Below are 21,116 nucleotides of genomic sequence, written 5' to 3' on the forward strand. Positions count from 1 at the left end.
GCCCCTGCTGGGCACCAACAGGTGGCTGCCAGGTTGGGTTGGTGCAGAGGGTTCCAAGCCCACCACTCATGGGGACTGATCAGAGAGCTCCATGCCAACACCTCACCGGGGAGTCCCATTTCTAGAACTGCAAATACGCCTGGAAAACAAAATCCGTAGTGCCAGGCCTACCCTTTGGGAAGAAGGGCTCAATGTTCATGTTTCTGATGTTACATCCATTTGTCATCACGTTTGTGTGTATGCATAAAGAGTGAATTTGTGGTCAATGCAAACATGAAAGCCACACCACCCTTTGTATTACCTTCTTGCAGCATTATCTGCAGCTTTTCGTTTCCGGAGCGCCTTTTAATTTGGGAGTAGCCAGGCTCTCTTAATCTCAAAGAGGCGCTGCCTAATTCTCACAGGTGGGGTTCATGAGCTGCATTTCTTCCTTCTCTGGAAGACACCTGGAAGGGGTGAGAGCCTGAAGCAGGGGTCCCCACCCTGACTGTTAAGCATTAAAGAACAAAAGCAGTAAGTCATGTTGATATCTTGTTCTCTGGATAGGATGCAATGAGAGGGCCACTTTCACCTGTGTTGTGTTTGTTTCAAAACCCTTAACTCCAGTCTAATCATGAAAAAACATCAGACAAACTCAAACTGAGAGACATTCTACAAAACACCCGAGCAGTTACTCTTCAAAAGTGTCAAGGTCATGAAAGACAAGGAGAGTCAGAGAAACTGTCACAGATAGGAGGACACTAAGGAGACATGACAATGGAATGCCAGGGGGGCATCCTGGATGGGGTCCTGGGATACAGAGGACGTTAGTGAGGAAGCTGGTGCAATCTAAAGACAAAACACATTTCTAAAAAAATGCCTGGCCCCTGGCCAGGTGCAGCAGCTCAGACCTGTAATCCTAGCACTTTGGGAGGCCAAGGCGGGCAGATCACTTGAACCCAGGAGTTCAAGACCAGCCTGGGCAACATAGCAAGAACCCATTTCTACAAAAAAAAAAAAAAAAAGAAAAAAAAAAAAAAAAAAATAGCCAGGCATGGTGGCACATGCCTGTAGTCCCAGGTACCTGGAAGGCTGAGGTGGGAGGATCACCTAAGCTCAGAAGGTCAAGGCTACAGTGAGCTGTGATCACACCACTGCACTCCAGCCTGGGCGACAGAGTGAGGCCCTGTCTCAAAAAGATGCCTGGTCCCAGTTAAAACCAATTAAATCAGAATTTTGAGCATCTGAAGCTTTCCAGGTGGTTGCTCTGGACAGGTAGGGTTGAGAACCATAGATCAGTGATTTTGAATCCGAGTGTGAGCATCCAAATCCCCAGGAAGGCTTATTAAAACAGTTGGGTGGGTCTCCCCCAGAGTTTCTGATTCAGTGAGTCTGGAGTGAGGCTTGACAATTTGCATGTTTCAACAAGTTCCCAGGTGATGAGTGTGCTGCTGGTCCTGGGAACATACATTCAGAACCACTGACCTAGATCCTTGCAACTCAAAAGTATGGACCAGCAGCATCAGCATCACCTGGGAGCTGGTTAAACATGCAAAAACCTCAGGCCTCATCCCAGACTCACTGAGTCAGAACCTGCGTTTTAACAAGATCCCAAGTTATGCATTTATGCATGAAAATCTGAGAGGGATTGCTCTAGAATGAACGTGCAGGGAGAGGGAATGAGGAAATAGGAGCTGAAATGGCAAGGGTCAGGGAGGCTTAATATCCATCATTTCACCAGTCTTAAGAGTCTATCCTTTCTTCTCGCACACAGGAAAGTGAAAAATAGGAGCAAACATCAGAGGAACTCTGCAATAATCAAGCCAAAAGCAGAACTGGGCAGAAAGAGCCTTCACTGCCCCCAGCAGTGCTGGCCAGGGACACAGCGACCTGGCAGGGAGGGTGTCCTACCTAGCTGATGGCAGGACTGAGGTAGCTTCTGCAGAAACCAAGCAAACCAGGCCAGGAGGTACTGACTGCAAGAAAAAGGACATGGCAGATAGAGCCCAGGGTTTAACATTTGCTCTTTCGAGGGCTGATCCTGTCCTTCCTTCAGTAAAGGAGTGAAAAGCAAGGCAGCCTGTGCAGCCCTGTAATAGACATTGCTTCCCAGGAAAGAAAGAGTGGGAGAGACAGGGAGAAGGAAGCAAAGAGGAAGGGGACAAAAAGGAAAAAGAGGAAGAAGGGCAGAGGCTTTTTGAACAAATGGGTCCTTACCAAACAGCTTTTTTTTTTTTTTTTTTTTTTTTTTTGAGACAGAGTTTCTCGCTCTTGTTGCCCAGGCTGGAGTGCAATGGCGCCATCTTGGCTCACTGCAACCTCCGCCTCCCAGGTTCAAGCGATTCTCCTGCCTCAGCCTCCTGAGTAGCTGGGATTACAGGCACCCGCCACCATGCCCAGCTAATTATTTTTGTATTTTTAGTAGAGACGGGTTTTCACCATGTTAGTCAGCCTGGTCTCAAACGCTTGACCTCAAGTGATCCACCCACCTCAGCCTCCCAAAGTGCTCGGATTATATAGGCGTCAGCCACCACACCCAGCCCCAAACAGCTTTTACCGAAATGTTTTGTGGACTTAAGGCTTGTGGGGGGTGGGCTGCCGGGGGCGGGGGGAGGAGCTGGTCTTCCCACAGTTCCCATTTGACCAGTTACCAGTGGCAGTGGTACCCGGTCACTCAGCATTCAGGACCTCTCTTTAAATATGGGCCCTCCTGATCTAGCCCAAGAAATAGCACTGCTACACTGGGGCAGGCTGCCAGGAAGACACCACCCTCTGTGGTTCTTTCATCCTGTTGAGATTATACTCAATCACCAGCTCCCAGCTTGGATCCTAGCTCCTCGTGGCTACACTCTTCCTAACGACTTAACTCCCCAGTGCCACTCTGTGTGACTCCATTTAAAACTCACATTTGCCTAAACTGAGGGCTATTCCAAACCTCCCAACAAATTCCATTGCCCAGGATTTGCTGGGGTGCCTCTTGGAGCCACTTTGTTTTCTGAGATGATATTAGATGCTTGCAGTTTTGGAGCCCTGCAGCTGTGGCAGTAGGGCCCAGGGCATCGTGTAATGCTGAAACAGACCATCTCTGATCTTGAGAGTAGGTTAGGAATGTTGCAGAAGTTAACCTGACAACTAAGCAGCACCTCATGAGAGATGAGAGCATGTGCAGCTTTTTAAATACACAGATTTCAACACCCCTGAAAAAAACAAAGAATGGTGCAATTCTATTTCTTATTTTTATTTTTTGAGATGAGACCTTGCTCTGTCACCCAGGCTGGGGTGCAGTGGCACAGTCTCAACTCACTGCAACCTCCCGGGTTCAAGTGATTCTCCTGCCTCAGCCTCAGCCTCCAGAGTAGCTGGGGAGGTATCAGGCACACAACACCATGCCTGGCTAATTTTTGTATTTTTATAATAGACTTTGCTTCCACAGCAAAGTCATGCGCCACCATGCCTGGCTAATTTTTGTATTTTTAGTAATGATGGGGTTTCACCATACTGGCCAGGCTGGTCTCAAACTCCTGACCTCGTGATCCACCCACCTCAGCCACCCAAAGTGCTGGGATTACAGGTGTGAGCCACCATTCCCAGCCAAATGGTACAATTCTAAATGCCTGCATGCTTATGAGCGCTGTACCATAAGCCAGGACATCTACACTTACATATCTGAGAGGCTCTGGACCAAATGGGCCAGAGTCAGAATTCCTCTTCCCTCCACCTAAGAAGAGGGAGGAAGAATAATAGCTATGTTGCCTAAATCAAAGAGGCCAATGACTAGGTTAAATAAGAAGTATCCACATGTTATGCGAAAACATTCATCAAAACTGGTGATGCTTAGCAGAGAGACATTATCACTGCTGGGGGGTGAGGGAAGCTGCAGAATTTTGTTGAAAAGCACCAAACCCAAATCAATGGCCAACTCTCATGGCAAATTCCACAGGAGAGAGAAGGGATCAGGGCAAAGTTCACCTGAGTATTTCTGAACTACAGAACAAGATCCGGGAGAGAGGGTTCTCCTACAGATTTGAACTCCAGAGATGACTCTACCCAAACCAAATAGAAGGCCCAGGACAGCAGCCAGTCAATAAAAGCTTACCACAGCCCCAGGATAAGTCAAGAACACACCACAGTGGTTGTCAAATGATGAAGAATTTGCCTGGTCTTTGTGCTGGTTCCTCTAAATCCCTGGAAACTCCCAAGGGATAGGAATGTCTGTTATTCATGGTGTGCCCCTTGTGGCACACCTAAGTTTATACTAACTAGATGACTTTGAATGGGGGCAAGATTACCCCAGCCTCCTCTGGGGAGGGGAAAGAAACAGGAGACTGAGTTCATTTAATGTGGCCCATGATTCAATAAATCATGCCTGTGTAATAGGACCCCAATAAAAACTCTGAACACTGAAGCGTGGTGAACACATTAATGTGCCAAGAAGGTGATGCCCCTTAATCCCATGGGGAGAGGACATGGAAGCTCTGCACTCAAGACCCTCCCAGATCTCCCCTGTGTGGCTCATGTGGCTGGTCCTGAGTTGTATCCTTTATATTAAAACTGTAATTACAAGTAGAGTGCTTTCCTGAGTTCTGTGGATCATTCTAGCAAACTATCAAACACGAGGGGGCTATGGGAATCCCCAAATTTGTAGTTGGTCAGAAGTACAGGTGGTCTGGGGCCTCCACACCTGAAGCTTGTGGCTGAAGTGAGGGCAGTCTGATAGGGAACTGTGTCCTCAAGACTGCAGAGTTTGCACTAACTGCAGCTGGTCAGTGTCAGAACTGCACTGCAGAAATGTAGTGGTCCAGGTCCATCCTGTCTTAGGCCCTGGGTAACATCTGGTGGTAGTCTGCATCTTCCAGGGCTTTTGCCTTCTTTACCCATCTACTCCCTCCTCTTACCCTACTCCTGTAAATTCAATTTCCTCTGAATTCAGGACCCTTGAGACCCAAACTCAAGCATGTAAGACAGCCCAAGAAGCAAATATATTCCATCTCTACAGACTGTAGAATTTAAAAGAAAAAAATTAAAAACCACAGGCCTGTGTGACCACAGGCAAATTACTCAACCTCTCTGAGCCTTGGTCCCCACCTCTGTAAGATGAGACTAATAACCCCTCCATCACAGAGCTGATGGGACAACTCAATGATGTAACATATTTGCAGAGCCTAACACATGCTCTCACATATGACAGGTACTCAGTAAACATCCACCTCCTTCCTTGCTATCTGCACACAGCCCCATACTCCCAACTCTTCCTGCTTCTCTGCTCACCCCAGCTAACTGTTCTGGGTGCTGGGCCCACTGGCACCATGCTGATGTTTTAGATCCCAGGACAGTAGGAAGCCAACCATTACACACACCCAAACTAAAAAGCAAGTAACCATGACCTTGAACAGAAAGGACATTTATATTTACTTCACTGGCTATAAAAGACACCATAAAATAGACTATGCAGCATACATCCTCACGATTAATAATCAGATATTGCAAATTATACTCTCTGGTCCCCTGGTGCATCCAACTGGTCACTAAGAACAATTAATTCTTTCGGGAAATAAAAGGATTGTGAATTGTCGCTGATCACTGAAAAATCTGCTTGCTGTACTATGAATAAAGAGTACAGAAAATTAGGCTCAAATTCAGGAATTTTTCTGCCCTTGTGAATTGGGTAAAGTAAGATCAGAGAGGCTCAAACACAATTATTGTCCGTGAGAGCAGAGGGTAGGACCTGCCAACGACAAAGACATGTGAATTAGAGCAGGAGTTTAGGGATATCCAAGAAACAGAAGCAGACAACCAGGCTGGGAGGAGAGGCAGTGCTGGCAGCAAGCAATGGGGTAGAAACACGGACGTTTCCAAGTGAAAACCTAGCCACAGTGATGGAGGTTTCAGCAAGAGGACTAAGGTCTCCAGAAGGACTAGGGGGAGACAAGTAGAATTCCAGGCCTAAAACTGGGGCCACTGAATGAGAACCAAAGGGATAAGTCAGGCAACAGTAGAACAAGGTTGGTGCTCAGGTCACAGAAAACCAAGGTGCAAGGTTTCAGCTGAGCCTCTGAGTTCCTGGCCCTGGGCTTCTTAACTCCTCCAACCAGAGTCTCAGAGTCTTGGAAGGTGAGAGAAACCCCCAAGAAGCAGGAAGTAGCCCCACAGTTGAAGTGGCCCCACAGGTTGGAAGGATTATAGGAGCAAGAAGCCAGGCAGAAGATCACACCAATACTCAATTCAGGTCCACTCTGACCTAATGGGCATTGTGGGCGAACTCCCAACCTAGAATACAAATCCCACCAAACAGCCCCGGGCCTTCTGTTCCCTAGATCTCCCTGGGAAACCCTGAGGAAGCGGCAACCAAGAGGAACCATAAGCCCTTGGCGAGGACCATGAGCACACTCTGGAAGGGCACGTGCCTGGGGTCAGGTGAGAGGACAGTGAGTGATGATGGACAAACCCTGCAACCTTGAAAGAGTTTTTATTGAAACACAGTACGGAAAACACCAAAGGTCACTGACAGCAGTGAGCTCACGGCTGCAATGGAGTCGGCCCCAGATGCCAAACCACCTCGCTGAGGTGTGACTTCCTCTGGAGGGTGACATGGCAGGAAAGGGAAGCTGTTCTCTGTCAAGTTCAGAGACCACGTTCACCTCCAACAAAATCAAACTCCCTACAAGTTCAGTGTGCCCCCAGTGGCACCCGTGGCACGTCTTGGCAATGGGAAGGGTTAATGGAATAGTGGGGACATCCAACCCAATGGCACATACCAGGAGTGGGAATGTAGGCAGCTGAGTCTTCACGGAGAAGAAGAGAGAGCTATGCCACAGTTCAGCCTGTGGGCCCTGAGATAAGGGCCACAGTATGCGGAGAGGATTCCAAAAGAGGAGGAGGATGGTGACATGGACAGTGACTCTGGGGCTGTGGGCCACCATGTGGCAAAAATGGAGCAGCTGGGTGGAGGCAGGATGACGGGCTGAGGAGTGGAAAGACATCAGAATGGGTCAGGGAGAGCAATTCCCATCAGAGTGGAGCAGGGAACAGCCAGCATATTAGGGCCAAGACCCGGTCGGCCAGCTTCAACCCCTTCACACGCAGGATGAGCTCATGGAGGTTGATCTGCCATAAGCTGAAGGCCTCTCTGAAAGAGATCTGGGTCCTTCTGAAGAATGAACAGGTATTCTTCTTCTTGTGCCTGGAAGAAGGTAAAGAAGAAGGAGAAAAGAAATAAAGAGGCAAGAAACACCAGCTCTGTATCATTTAGAAAAACTAAAGATGGTGGCTTTGGCCAACTCACCAGCTACCTGCCCCTATGGACCTCTCTTGGATACGGGATCATGCTATACCACTACCCAATCAGGAGCCAGAGGAACTCAAATATTTCAAAGGAGTTTTTCAAATAAGTGGGATAAATAAAACCAGTTGTTTCACAGGGCATCAAAGATCTAATAAATCCATTGGGGAGAACATTCCAATGTTTCTTTCTCCAAAAGCATGGTAAATATATGCCAACCAAGAATCCCCCAAACTCAAAAACAGTCAAAGCCTTTCCAAACTTTCTAAGGATAAGAATCACTTGGAAACCTGGTCAGGTGGTCCTGGGAGGCTAAGGCCATTATGAATTCAGCCCAGCTCAATCCCTTCTGCACCCACAAAAGGACATGATGAAAATTGGTGTTTACGATGATGACCTATTCAAGACTTCATTTCCTGAACCCTCAGAGGAAGAATACATCAAAGTTGGCCCTTTCAGTGTGCAGTATATTATGCTGTAAACTAATTCAATATTTGATAGTGGGTAGATGATATAGGTTCCCAGAATGGTCCATTCCTAGCATGGAAGGGCTGGGAATTGAGCATCATCTAAGCTTCCTCTCTTGAGTGAGAACAATTAGCCAGAGTGTGGCCCTTCCAACGTATTTGTCACACTCAGTAATAGAGCCTGAAACCCTCTTTCCTCTGGAACCAGCTCCCTGAGGAAGCACACTTCTCTTCCTCATTAATGCCCAAAGGTGCTGAGGCATCTAAAAAGATCTGAAGCCAGACATGGTGGCTCATGCCTGTAATCCCAGGACTTTGGGAGGCCAAGGCAGGTGGATCACTTGAGGTCAGGAGTTCGAAACCAGCCTGGCCAACATGGTGAAACTCTGTCTCTACTAAAATATAAAACTTAGCTGGGCGTGGTGGTAGGAGCCTGTAATTCTAACTACTTGGGAGACTGAGGCAGGAGAATCGCTTGAACTTGGGAGATGAAGGCTGCAGTGAGTCGAGATCACACCATTCTACTCCAGCCTGGGGGACAGAGTCAGACTCTGTCTCAAAAAAGAAAATAAATAAATAAACTAAATAAATAAATAGATCTGAGATTAAGAGAACCTGAGTCACAGTCTCACCTACAGGACAAAGAGCACTGGCCTGGTTGACAAGTTCTAGGACCAATTAATGAAGAGATACACATCAGGGCTTCCTGTCCTCAAACTTGGGATACTTGGATGGGGCTGAGACTCTCAGAAAACATTTCAAACTGTTAACTTTTCCTGCAGGAAGATCTGGAGATTTGGAAGCTCAGGCAGGGCCCTGTAGACTGGTGGGAAAAGGTGGCAGCAAAAGCAGGACCCCCGGGGCAGGCCAGGGGGCCAGGAGGGGAGGAGATGGAGGCGCCCACACTCACTCAGCTAGCGCTCTGATGCAGCAACGTGACATGTTGAGAAAGGAGCTGGCACTGGCACGGGTGCCCAGGGCGGCCTCGATGCCACGCAGCAGGTCATTGGTCTTCAAGATGAGCAGCATCTGGCGCGGCACGTGGTTGAGGAGCTGACTGATCTGGGGGAGGTAGTTGGCCGCGTTGTTGCGAATCTCTAAGTCCTGAGGCAGCAACGGGGAGACAGAAACAGATGGTTGGTATGGGCAGTGGGGCCAGGGGTGGCAGGGGTCTGGCAGGCTGTGACCAGAGGGCTGCAAAGAAGTCCCAGGAGGGAGCTTCAGGCACCACTGTCTTGGCACTGCTAGGAGCACTCCCAATAGACAAGTCTAGCAAAAGGCGCTGTATAGCCTGACAAACCTGGAAGGGGATGTCTCAACCAAACTTCTAGGAAAGCATTGGATGTGACACAGGATACATTGAGAGACCAGGTTATTCTCCAAGGCTTTTTCACTGGCCACCAATTTTAGATCAGGTCTGGAAGGACCCCCAGAAGCCAGTACCAGCTGAGTCTGGTTTCCTACCCCTCCAAGCCTAGCTCAGGCTGACCTGACTTCAACCCAACTCCAAAGTCCTGCCCCATAGTCTGCACCCCACCAGACCATGCTGCTGCTCACACTCCACTGCTTACCACTGTCCTCGCATGGGAGCCAGTCTCACCCCACCTGTGGCCCAAGGTCTGATGCCTTGGCTTAGGATCCAGGATTAGCCCTTCATGCTGGTCATCGCCACAGCCCTTGACCCATCTGGTCTTTAAGTTTGGGGTCTGGCCTCCCCACGATCCCTGTCCCTACACTCTTCATAGCTCTAGGCAGATAACTGCCCCCAGCCAAATCCTAAATATAAGTGTGGTTCTGACCCCTTTTCGGTCTCTGTAGATATGATGATGATGGTGACGATAAGCACCATATATTGAGCATTTACTAAAGAAGCCAGGCACTTTAACCATTTCGGCGTGTATTAATTGATTTAATCCTCACAACAACCCTATCAGCGTATTATCCCCATTTAAGATGAGGAAACAGAGGCATTGAGAAGTTAAGTACGAGTAAATGGTGAGATGGGACGTGAACCCAGGCAGTCCAGCTCCCGAGCCTGTGCCCTCACCATCTGGCAATACCACACCTCCTCACCTCACCACAGGACTCCACGACTCTGGGTAAGTCCTCTAATCTATTTCAACTCAGTGTCCTCACCCAAACATTGGGAATGCCAATACCCTCTGTGCCCACCTCCCAGCAGCGCTGGGACGGTCACCAGAGATAAGGTCTGAGGAAGTAATCAGTGCCAAGTCATAATGAGGAGACCTGGCGTGCTGTCAAAAGGCTTTACCACCCCACTCCTCTCTGAAGCAGCAGGGCTCTCAGTGCTTTCAGGAGCACGTGTGGGCTGCTGAGAACAGAGTCACTGCAAAACTTGAAATGTCTTGAAATGCCTCTCAGGCAGGAGCTATCAGGCTGGCACATCTCAACACAAAGCCAGACTTCAAGAGGTACCTGCGGCCACAGCTACAACTCCCCTGCTCACCGCAGGGACGCCCCCTCTCGGCACGGTCAGGACTAGCCTGGCAACAGCCTCTCAGCTCCTTCACTCACCCAGGCTACTACCGGAAGACAGTTCTCAGCGCAGCAGAGTCTCCAGCTAAAACACATCCTGATGGTGGGTGTCTGCAGTAGACACTGTTGGGTATCTACCTGAGTCTTCACCCTAATCTCCTTTATTAAAAGAACCCAGGATCATGCCTGTAATCATAGCATTTTAGGAGGCTGAGGCTGGTGGATCACGAGGTCAGGAGTTCAAGACGAGCCTGGCCAACATAGTGAAACCCCATCTCTACTAAAAATACAAAAGCTAGCCAGGCATGGTGGTGCACACCTGTAGTCTCAGCTACTCGGGAGGCTGAGTCAGGAAAACCGCTTGAATTCGGGAGGCAGAGGTTGTGGTGAGCTGAGATCACACCACTGCACTCCAGCCTAGGCAACAGAGTGAGACTCTGTCTCAAAAAAAAATGTGTTCACTTTATCCCTTGAGTCATGCTCCGTCGGGAGGTGCAGCATCCCCCGCCCCGGCCCCAGCAGAGCATCGGGATTGAGTTCAGCCAGGGCTGGCTCTGAGCTCTCAGCCCCTTGCCACATGACTGGTTTAGGCAGGGACACGTGACCTGCTTCAGCCAATGAGGCAAGAGGAGGCTGTTGGAGGGAGGCCGACACTTCTAGAAAAGGTTTTCTTGCTCTTAAATTATATAAGGAGACTTAGCACCTTATTCCTGCCTCTAGCGACCACTGAATGAAGATGTAAAGCTTGGAACCATCACAGTCATCTTGGAATTGTGATGGAAAGCCCAGAGAATCACGAGTTAGCCCGGGGACCTGAATTTTGTTGATCCACTGAGCTAACCCACCCATCTCCAGGCTTCCTGTAGGAGAGAGAACAAATTCCTTATGTTTAAGCCATGGTTAGTTGGGGAAAACATTCTCCCTTATATAGTGTTGGAGGTTCCCCTAATCCTCAATGACAGCAGGGCTCAGAAAGACCGAGCCTATGGATCCCTGAGACCAGGCTGACCTGGAGTAGCTAACTTTATGATCTATCTGGGCTGTCCAAAGTGAGCAAATGGAGTAAGTGTCTCCAGAACGTTCACAAATGTCCCTCTACCAGACCCAGTCCCAGGATGGCAGAGACCTTACAAAAAGATGTACAAGACGGGGTCTTTGCCTTCCAAGTGCTCACCACGTAGTTGGAGAGTTAAGGTGTGCAGACAAATAACTACAAGGGGCATGGTGTACTTGCCTTGTTAGTAATACAAGTATTAAGGGGTGACTTTTGGCAAAGGTGGTAAGAACAGGCTTTCTGGAAGAGACAAGACTTTTTCAAAGGACTGGCATTTAAACTGAGTCTTTATCAATGAATAAGAATGCAAAAACAGGCTGGGTGCGGTGGCTCATGCCTGTAATCCCAGCACTGTGGGAGGCCGAGGTGGGTGGATCACAAGGTCAGGAGATCGAGACCATCCTGGCCAACATAGCAAAACCCCGTCTCTACTAAATATATAAAAATTAGCCGGGTGTGGTGGCACATGCCTGTAATCCCAGCTTCTCAGGAGGCTGAGGCAGGAGAATCACTTGAACTCGGGAGGCAGAGGTTGCAGTGAGCCAAGGTTGCGCCACTGCACTCCAGCCTAGACAACAGAATGAGACTCTGTCTCAAAAAAGAAAAAAAAGAAAGAAAGAAAGAATGGAAAAATGAAATTCTATCTTAGTTAATAAAAACAAATATATACTGAGAACCTAGTACATGACATGTGACCTCATTCAGGCCTGAGGTTTTAAATATCACCTTACCCTGAAGACTCTTAAATTTGTATTTTAAGTCTAGACCTCTTCTGTGAACTCCAGATGCCCAGGACATCTCTACCTGTTCAAGAGAACCGTGACTACCTCACCCCAAATATGTCCTTCCCGGTCTTCCCTATGACAGGAAGTAGCACCATCCCCCACCATAAAACTCATCCCAAAAAGCTATGATGCAGCCTTGGCCCTGCCCTTTCTCTCCTCTCCACATCCAGTCCTACAGAAACTCAATCGTACTTCCAAAACACACCTTGACTCCACTGCCTCTCTCCATCTCTGTTGCCACCAGTGTAGCCTGAGCCCCTGTTATCTCTCAACCTGGAGTCCTGGCCCAGGCTCCTAAATGATCGCCACCACTCATCTCACCCTACTAGAGAGAGATACTTAAAAAGAACAATTTTGGGCCTCTCCCGCTCCTGCTCAGAGCCTATCAAGGGCTTTGTTTTGTGCTGAGAATTAATTGGAACATCTTCTCATGGCTTTTAAGACCCTGCGTAATGATCTTCCTGCCCACGACTCCTCCAACTTCTCATCCCACCATCCTCCTCACCACACTCTGGGCCATACCAAACACTTTCTTTCCCCTTGGCTTGAGTGTGCCTGGAATGTGTCCTTCAAGCTCCTCCTGGAACTAGTGCCTTTCCTGTCCTTTGGGCCTCAGCTGAAATGTCACCTCCTCAAGTCAGGTCTTCTCTGAGTGCTGCCCCGCCCCCTTCCTCACAGCACCCTACTTGTTTCATCCAGGGCACTGACAACCTGCAATTATTCCATTCACCTGTTTGTCCACTTGTTTACTGTCTGTCTCCCTCAACCAAAGTGTAAATTACACAGAAGGCCTGTCTGCCTGTTCATCATGGGATCCTCAGCTCGTACCCACAGCCCAACAAAAACAAATGTTTGTCAAATGAACAAACTTCAGGAACTGTGGGTAGGCACTTTACATGCACTATCAATAAAGTGGAAATTATCCTTACCATCCCTATTTTACAAAAGAAGAAAATTGTCTCCCTTCCTTTGAGATGATGGACTTCAAGGCTGTAGAAGCCGAGAGCAGTTGGTGGCCATCTTTGCCACCAAGCTTGCTGGAGAAGGATGCCAACTTAGAGGAAAGTGGAGCCAAGAGATGGGGACGGATGGCCTCTTTGATGACATCATTTGAGAATCTGGATCTAGCCATTCCCAAAGCTGCCTATCACAAAGCAGCTTACAGGGTAAGCAGCTTACCCTGAGGCTCAAAGAGGTGATGAGGACCACCCAAGGTCACACTGTAAGGAAGAAGAGGCACTGGAGCCCAGGGCTTTCTGACTGCACAGGCAGAACCCTGTCCCTGGTGGTGAGCAGGGGCCTCAGCTGGAGCCCAAGGCCATCCCTCACGTGGATTCAGGCAAGTCTAAGTGGGTCTGGCAAATTAATAGGTTGTGAAGACAGCAGCCAATTCCTGGAGGCTGGAAAAGCCTCCTGGAAGGGAGCCCACCTTGAGTCAGGAGGAATGAGCTCGCCCCCAGAAGCCTCTGTTGTGCAAGCAGAGGTGGGTCTGAGTACGCAGTGGAGGTGCTCCCAATATGTCTCCTGGCCCAGACTCCATGAGACTCTTGTCTAGGTGAAATGGAGAAATGAGCTACAAATAGTGACCACAAAAAAGCTGCTTTAGCCTGGCCAACATGGCGAAACCCCGTTGCTACTAAAAACACAAAAATTAGCCATGCATAGTGACATGCACCCGTAGTGCCAGCTACTTGGGAGGCTGAGACAAGAGAATCACTTGAACTCAGGAGGCAGAGGTTGCAGTGAGCCGATATCATGCCACTGCACTCCAGCCTGGGTGACAGAGCGAGACTCCGTCTCAAAAAAAAAAAAAAAAAAAAGTCTGCAGACAATGAGATGAGCACCCCTGCTTGAGTGCCACCTGAGTAGTGAAGGGCTATCTCAGCTTGGTGCCTTAGAGAAGCCATGTGATGGGAGACAGTGCCAGGCAGAACACAGCAGTACTGCCAGATTTATTTAAGAGACAGTCCCTAAGGATTCCCAGAGGTCCTGTGGGAGAACTTGGGGAAGGCCTGGAATCTAGTGTGAGTGGGTCAGAGCTAAAGCTACAGAAGTCTGAGTTATTGTGGTTAATGTGCCCCTGTTTCCTCCAGACTGGTAAGGCCTGAAGGGGAGCTAGGGAGATATCACCCCCTTTTCCTCCTTCCATCCAGGGCACTATTTCTCCTTGTCTTTCTCTTCTTATCCAATATAGTCCCAATTCTTCCCCTCCCCCCACACACAGCCCACCAGCCTAGACTCTCAGACCCTACTTGGTAGGGGTCTATAGGGCACCTCTAGCCCCGCCTTCTGCATTTAGGAAAAGGCAGGACCTGGAGGGGCCCCCTACCTCAGTGGCAGTGACAGGAGCTTGGCTGATGCCTCTGTTGACTGAGTTCCATGACCGCGCTGTCAGCATGCAGGCAAACAAGGGGTAGAGATCCCCGGCTCCCAGGCGCTGGCTGTACTCCTTCACTCTCTTCATGTCAGTCCAGATCAGAGACTGCCAGAGGTGGCAGTAATTCAGGCGGAATTCTTCCGTGAGCACCTAGGGTGGAGGCGGCAGTGGTGGGACCTGAGCCTCGTCTCTCCACTGAAGGCCCAAGTCCCTGGCTGATGCCAACCATTATAAAAGACGATAGTGAGGATTGCACCTTCCCACGGCATCTGCTTCTCCCCGAGAGCTCTGCCATCCCTGAAGGTTTAAGTTCAAGCGACTCTTTAGCAAGCCTTGACCCTGAGTGGCGGTGACTATTAACTGCCCACGCAAGTCTACATTCTCCTCCTCTTCCCAGGTACAGGCTACTTTCTCAGCCTCCCTCAAAGTTAGATGTGGTCCTCAGCATGAACCCGACTGAAGGAATGTGGCAGAAGCTCCACTTCCGGGCCCAGCCCACAGAAACTTTTCCCCGCCGGCTCCTCCAAGCCCTCACCCCGCCGCCAGCTGCCAGCACCATCACCTCTGGTGAGGCTTGGGGGTCAGAGCCTGGCAGTCTTCTCCACCCATCCAGGACTGGCATGTGAGCAAGCAATTAAGCTTCTGTTGTATCTGGGCCATCATTCATTTTGGGGTCACACGTGAAAACAGCTAGCCTACCCTAAACTAATGCATTCTACTTTGTTAAGCCTTTCAGAAGAGGCCAAGATTTGGGGATGTGGGATCAGGTCCCTGAGAGAAGGAGCAGAATCCCCTGGGGAAAACCTCCCCGGGACCATCTGCCTCATGGGACCAAGCCAGGCCCTGGGGCCCAGACTGGCAGTGAACTTCCCATCTTCCAAGTAGGAGCTCATGGCTCCTTTGAACCAGATCTGTGTCCTGAGGACAAAGTCTGAGGCCCTCCAGCCCCCATCGGCTGCCTGCCCCCTTTCCCACTAGGTAGTACGTCCTCACTAGGCCTGAACATGTAGTTACTCCTTCCCCGTGAAGTCCCAGCTCATGCAGAGGACAGCTCACTTCTGAGGATCCTTACTGGCCTGGGGCTCCATGGGAAAGTACAATCTAACATACAAGCCTATTTCCATCTACTCCTCACAACAGCCTGTAAAGGGGGTGCCGTCAACCTCACCTTCATGAGGAGGAAGCTGAAGCTCTGAGAGCTCTGTGACAGTGACTTGCACAAAATGACAGCTCCAAAGGGAGAGGGCAGGGCCCCTTCCAGCTACTCTTGCTATCTCCCTCCCAGTTGTGCAGCTAATTAGAGTGGTGGGCAGACTCTAAACCCAGAAGCCCCGGGGCTGGGTAACAAAGGCCTCTTCTACCTGGTAAAGCCCATGGTCCAACAGGACAATCTCCGCCTTTCCCGTGCCAGGGTGCTTCCGCACCAGTACATTGCCGGGGTGGGGATCGCAGTGCACGAAGCCATTGACGAAGATCATCTCGCTATACATCTTGCCCAGGTGGCGTGAGATCTGAAAGAGAAGCGGGGGCAGGTGGGAGCTCCTCTCCACTCACATCTATCTCAGGGACTTCTATCTGGTCTCTCGATGTGGTCATTAAGGGGAGGCCAGAGAAAATCGGCGGGTTGGAGCAGTTGTGGTGGGAGTGATGGCCTGAGATGACATACTTTTTGAGTTTAAGACTTCTTACCTTTCGCTGCACCTTAGAATCATGAAACCATGTGGGTGGTACCAGGCACCAGTATTTTTTAAAGTTCGAGGTGATGTGAACACATGATTAGGTAGGAGAACTACACTCTCCACCTCCCGCACCCGCCCCACCACTTGTCCCCCATTTCTCTCCTCCATAGCCTTTGATCGGGCTTTCTCCATTTTTCCCCCAAAGCTTAGAATGGACTGAAAAGCTGGGCTGGGGGAGCCATTCCACTCACCCCTTCTCCAAAGAACAGGGCAGGGGGCTGAGGATCAGGAGCAGGTCACCCCACCGCCTCCTCTGGGGCTGCCCCACCTGCTCCAGGCCTGTGCCAGGTGGACCCAGAGTCACAGGCCTGTCTCCCCTCTCCCTGCTCCCCTCCCTGCCAGAGCCCAGTGCTAATCTGATTTATGATGTCTGCACAGAAGAAATGACACTAGAGAAGCCGTTTAAATCATCCTGTCACTGCTGCTCTCCCTGACGAGGCAGTCTTCTTATCTCTAGTCCCTTTTTTATTAAAGCTAAAAGCCTCTTCCCAGCTAAGGAACAGCTGCTGAATAAAGCCAGACCTGGACCCACAGAGGGTCTGTTGACAGGTTTCCAGGGGACAAAGAGATGCTCGACCCAGAAAGCTGACACCCCAGGACACAAGCTGCCCTAGGCAACCCTCTCGGCCTCGGCTGGACCCCATGGTCATTAACAAACCTAACGTGGTCAGAGGGGAGAGGAGCTGGGGCCCACGGGTGGGGAACACAGGATTGGGATCTTAAAAATGCTCCAAAGTCCTACCTGACCAGGCCCTGCCTCCTGCCTGGTCTCATCTCACACCACACTGACATTCCAGCCACATTCACTCTTTCTCTTTCCCAACAATCCCTGTGCTTTCTGGCCTCAGGGCCTTTGCACATGCTATTCCTGCTGCCAGGAACGTTCCTGCCATCTCCCCTTCACTTGACTTACCCCCTCTCTTCCTTCCCATCCCAGGTCAGCATCGCCTCTCTGAGGAAGCCCTCCCTGACGTCCCAGGCAAGATGAGGTTCTCTCGCTGTACATTCTCAAAGGTCTTTTCTTTCAGGGCACTAAGCTCACTATTTGTGTGATTATTTGATTAATGACCATCTATCCCACTATCATAAACTCCCAAGATAGCAGGCACTTGCTCTGCTTTGTTAAACAGCTTTATTGAGGTATAATTTATGGACCACAGACTGGCTCTATTATGTATCCACTTGCTTATAACAGTGGCAAACACGTGACTATGACTCTGCGTTCAACGTAAGTGAGACCCTCATCTCTGTTTTCCTAAGATGCTATTGTTCCTGCTTCGATGCTTATTCTAACCCCATTAATGTCCTCTGAATCCCCATCAATTATAATTTGCCCATTGCATCATTCTTGATGACCCTACTTTAGCAACAACCAGCTGACATCCTTATTAGCCCCCCAAAAGGTAGGGACAATTATGATCTTCATTTTGCAGATGAGAAACTGATTCATCAAGGTTTAACTTACTCATGGCTAGAAAAGGGTTGAGCCAAGATTCACACCAGCTGACCCCGCAGCCTTCTAGTAACTGCTATTCTACGGTGGCTTGCATCCACTTCTGCACTTTTCAGTTGAGCTTTGTGACCTTAAACAAGTTGCTTATGCCCTCAGCTTCAGTAACATGGAAATAATCATAGTCTCACTCTCTGGGCTCACTGTGAAGGTAAATGAGAATGCCACAGTGCCGTGCCCTGGTGACTCTCATAAGTGACCCTGTGGTTGTCATTACTGATTTCTCATAACACCCCTGGAAGGTGAGCAGACTAGCTTCCATTGTACGTTTTTAAGACGTGAAGACGTGTAAGACACTGTGCCTGCTACCACGCCAGCCCTCCAGCTCCTGCCATTTTCCTGGGGTGTCATAGACTTCCCAGTACTCAGTGTCTGTCGGCATCAGGAGCAGGACTTTGCCCCAGGTCAAGTTCTCAGACTCAGGCTGACATGCCAGATGCCCCAGGGCCACCACTGTCTGTTTCCTTGGAGAGGGGCCCCCGGCCAGGGCTGGTCCTGGGTGGGCCAGCAAGTCTCAATGCCACCAAGAATCTCTTCTGTGGGGCTCTTCGGAGCTTCATGGAGCCATGCTCTGAAAGGCTGTATCTGCCAAACCAATTGCATTTATTAAGTAATCATTCATTTTGATTTGTCAAGGACGCAAATAAAGTCCAATCAGGGCTCCTGATCAGCCCAAGATAAGCAGCGCAGCCAGACTGAGCTGACAGAATTCCAGCCAAAAAAGGAGAGAAACGACATTTCATTTAGTCTGGGCAGACCTGTCATGGGGAGATGTATGAGCTCCCTTAAGCTTTCTGAAATATTGCTAATCGCTCTGGGCCCCCTATTAACTGTACTGAAAGATGGCCCCTAGCGGTCTGGGGGCTCAGGATGGGGAGCCCTTGCCCCTGAAAAGTGAGCTGCTGCTGGTGGGGTTGGGGAGGTTGGGGGCCACCAACTGCTGCTCATATCCACATGAGAAGAGTCACCAGAGTGGCCCACTCCATCTCAACATCTCCAATCCACCTGCTTCCAGCTCATCGTGTCTTGCCATTTGGGGCTGTTTCTAATGTTGGTTTTAACCAGATTTCACCAGCATAGACAGAGACCAGAGTGGGAGTCCCTGCCAATGGCATGGTTCTGTCACTGGGCATGGGAGACCTGGGGATAAGGCACCTCTCTTCTCAGTCTGGTTCCAAGTTCCCTTAGCAACTACATGGGACTAACCCCACCTGCTCTACTTGCTCACAGAGCAACCTTAAGATTCAATGTCAAAATAGGATCACATATGAGAAAGCACTTTACACACTATAAGACAACACACCAAAGTTTGTTTTTCATGCAGTAGCTTATCATTTTTAACTCAGAAAAAATACACACCCACTATCACCCTCAAAGCCTAATTTTCAAAGTTTAAAGTACAGCTCATATAAATATAGAATGTGTGCCAGGCACAGTGGCCCACACCTATAATCCCAGCACTTTGGGAGGCTCAGGAGGGATGATTGCTTGAAGACAGGAGTTTCAGACCAAAGACCTCATCTCTAAATAAAATTAAAAATTCAGCCAGGTGTGGTGGAACATGCATATGGTTCTATCTACTAGGGAGGCTAAGGCAGAAGGATCACTTTAGCCCAGGAGTTCAACACTGCAGTGAGCTATGATGGCAGCACTGTACTCCAACCTGGGAGGTAGAGTGAAACCCTGTCTCTAAATACATAAATAAAAAATAAAACTAAATAAATACAGAATGAACACATGTCAAAGATTTTTTTAACTCATTAATAAGGGGACAAGTCCACATAGCCAAAGTAAGACTAAGCAAAAAGAACAAATCTGGAGGCATCACATTACCCAACTTCAAACTATACTTCAGAGCTATAGTTAGCAAAAACAGCATGGTACTGGTATAAAATAAGGATGTAGACCAATGGAACAGAATAGAGAACCAAGAAATAAAGCCAAATTCTTACAGCCAACTGATCTTCAACAAAGCAAACAAAAACAAAGTGGGGAAAGGACACCCTATTCAACAAATGGTGCTGGGATAGCTGGCTAGCCATGTGTAGAAGAATGGAATTGGTTTCTCACTTCTCACCTTATAAAAAATCAACTCAAAATGGATCAAAGACTTAAATTTAAGACCTGAAACCGTAAAAAAATCTAGAAGATAACATCAGAAAAACTCTTCTAGACATTGGCTTAAGCAAAGATTTCATGACCAAGAACCCAAAAGCAAATGCAACAAAAACAAAGATAAGTAGACGGGACTTAATTAAACTAAAAAGCTTCTGCACAGCAAAAGAAATAATCAGCAGGGTAAACAGACAATCCACAGAGTGGAAGGAATCCATAGAGTGGGAGAAAATATTCACAGCTATGCATCGAACAAAAGATTAATATCCAGAATCTACAAGGAACTCAAACAAATCAGCAAGAAAAGAACAAACAATCCCATCAAACAGTGGGCTAAGGACATGAACAGACAATTCTCAAAAGAAGATACACAAATGGCCAACAAACATATGAAAAAAATGCTCAACATCACTAATGATCAGGGAAATGCAAATCGAAACCACAATGCAATACCACCTTACTCCTGCAAGAATGGCCATAATCAAAAAATCGAAAATAATAGATGTTGGCATGGATGTGGTGAAAAAGGAATACTTTTACACTGCTGGTGGGAAAGTAAACTAGCACAACAACTATGGGAAACAGTGTGGAGATTCCTTAAAGAATGAAACATTGAACTACCATTTGATCCAGCAATCCCACTAGTGGGTGTCTATCCAGAGGAAAAGAAATCATTATATGAAAAAGACACTTACACACGCATGTTTATAGCAGCACAATTCACAATTGCAAAAATATGGAACCAGCCTAAATGCCCATCAACAGGTAGATAAAGAAAACATGGTGTATATACACCATGGAATACCACTCAGCCACAAAAAGGAACGAAACAATGGCATTTGCAGCAACGTAGGTGGAATTGGAGACCATTATTCTAAGTGAAGTAACTCAGGACTGGAAAAACAAATATCGTATGTTTCCACTTATAAGTGAGAGATAATCTATGAGGACGCAAAGGCATAAGAATGATACAATGAACTTTGGGGACTTGGGGAGAAGGGTGGGAAGAAGGTGAGGGATAAAAGACTACACACTGGGGCCTGGTGCAGTGGCTCATGCCTGTAATCCCAGCATTTTGGGAGGCCAAGGAGAATTGTTTGAACCAAGGAGACAGAGGTTGCAGTGAGCCAATATCACACCATTGCACTCCAGCCTGGGCAACAAGAGTGAAACTCCGTCTCAAAAATAAATAAATAAGTAAGGGGGCAAGTAAGATGGTAGGGCTGGTTCAAAGAGAATTTTGAAAGTAGGTGTTTACAATGAGATACCATCTCACACCAGTTAGAATGGCAATCATTAAAAAATCAGGAAACAA

The 21,116-nt window shown here is 48.5% G+C and overlaps 1 protein-coding gene across 5 annotated transcripts in view; it reads right to left on the reverse strand.

Annotated features, from left to right (window-relative positions):
- Positions 1-6,426: 6,426 nt before the first annotated feature.
- The window catches only part of ADCK1 (aarF domain containing kinase 1), a 133,426-nt gene continuing 118,736 nt past the window's right edge, over positions 6,427-21,116 (reverse strand). For 3 of the 5 annotated variants that reach the window (XM_023185011.3, XM_023185001.3, XM_031935749.1), the window contains 4 exons: positions 15,799-15,948; positions 14,390-14,587; positions 8,636-8,829; positions 6,759-7,159 (listed from right to left, as the gene is read on the reverse strand). In XM_023185011.3, the coding sequence (XP_023040779.1) occupies positions 6,988-7,159; positions 8,636-8,829; positions 14,390-14,587; positions 15,799-15,948 (714 nt within the window). In that variant the 3' untranslated portion in view covers positions 6,759-6,987. Of the gene's footprint in view, positions 7,160-8,635; positions 8,830-14,389; positions 14,588-15,798; positions 15,949-21,116 lie in introns of all 5 variants that reach the window. The other 2 variants (XM_023184993.3, XM_031935748.1) reach the window with 2 other exon arrangements.

This window comes from Piliocolobus tephrosceles, chromosome 6 (genome assembly GCF_002776525.5).
Source record: "Piliocolobus tephrosceles isolate RC106 chromosome 6, ASM277652v3, whole genome shotgun sequence".
Classification (NCBI taxonomy): Eukaryota; Metazoa; Chordata; class Mammalia; order Primates; family Cercopithecidae; genus Piliocolobus; species Piliocolobus tephrosceles.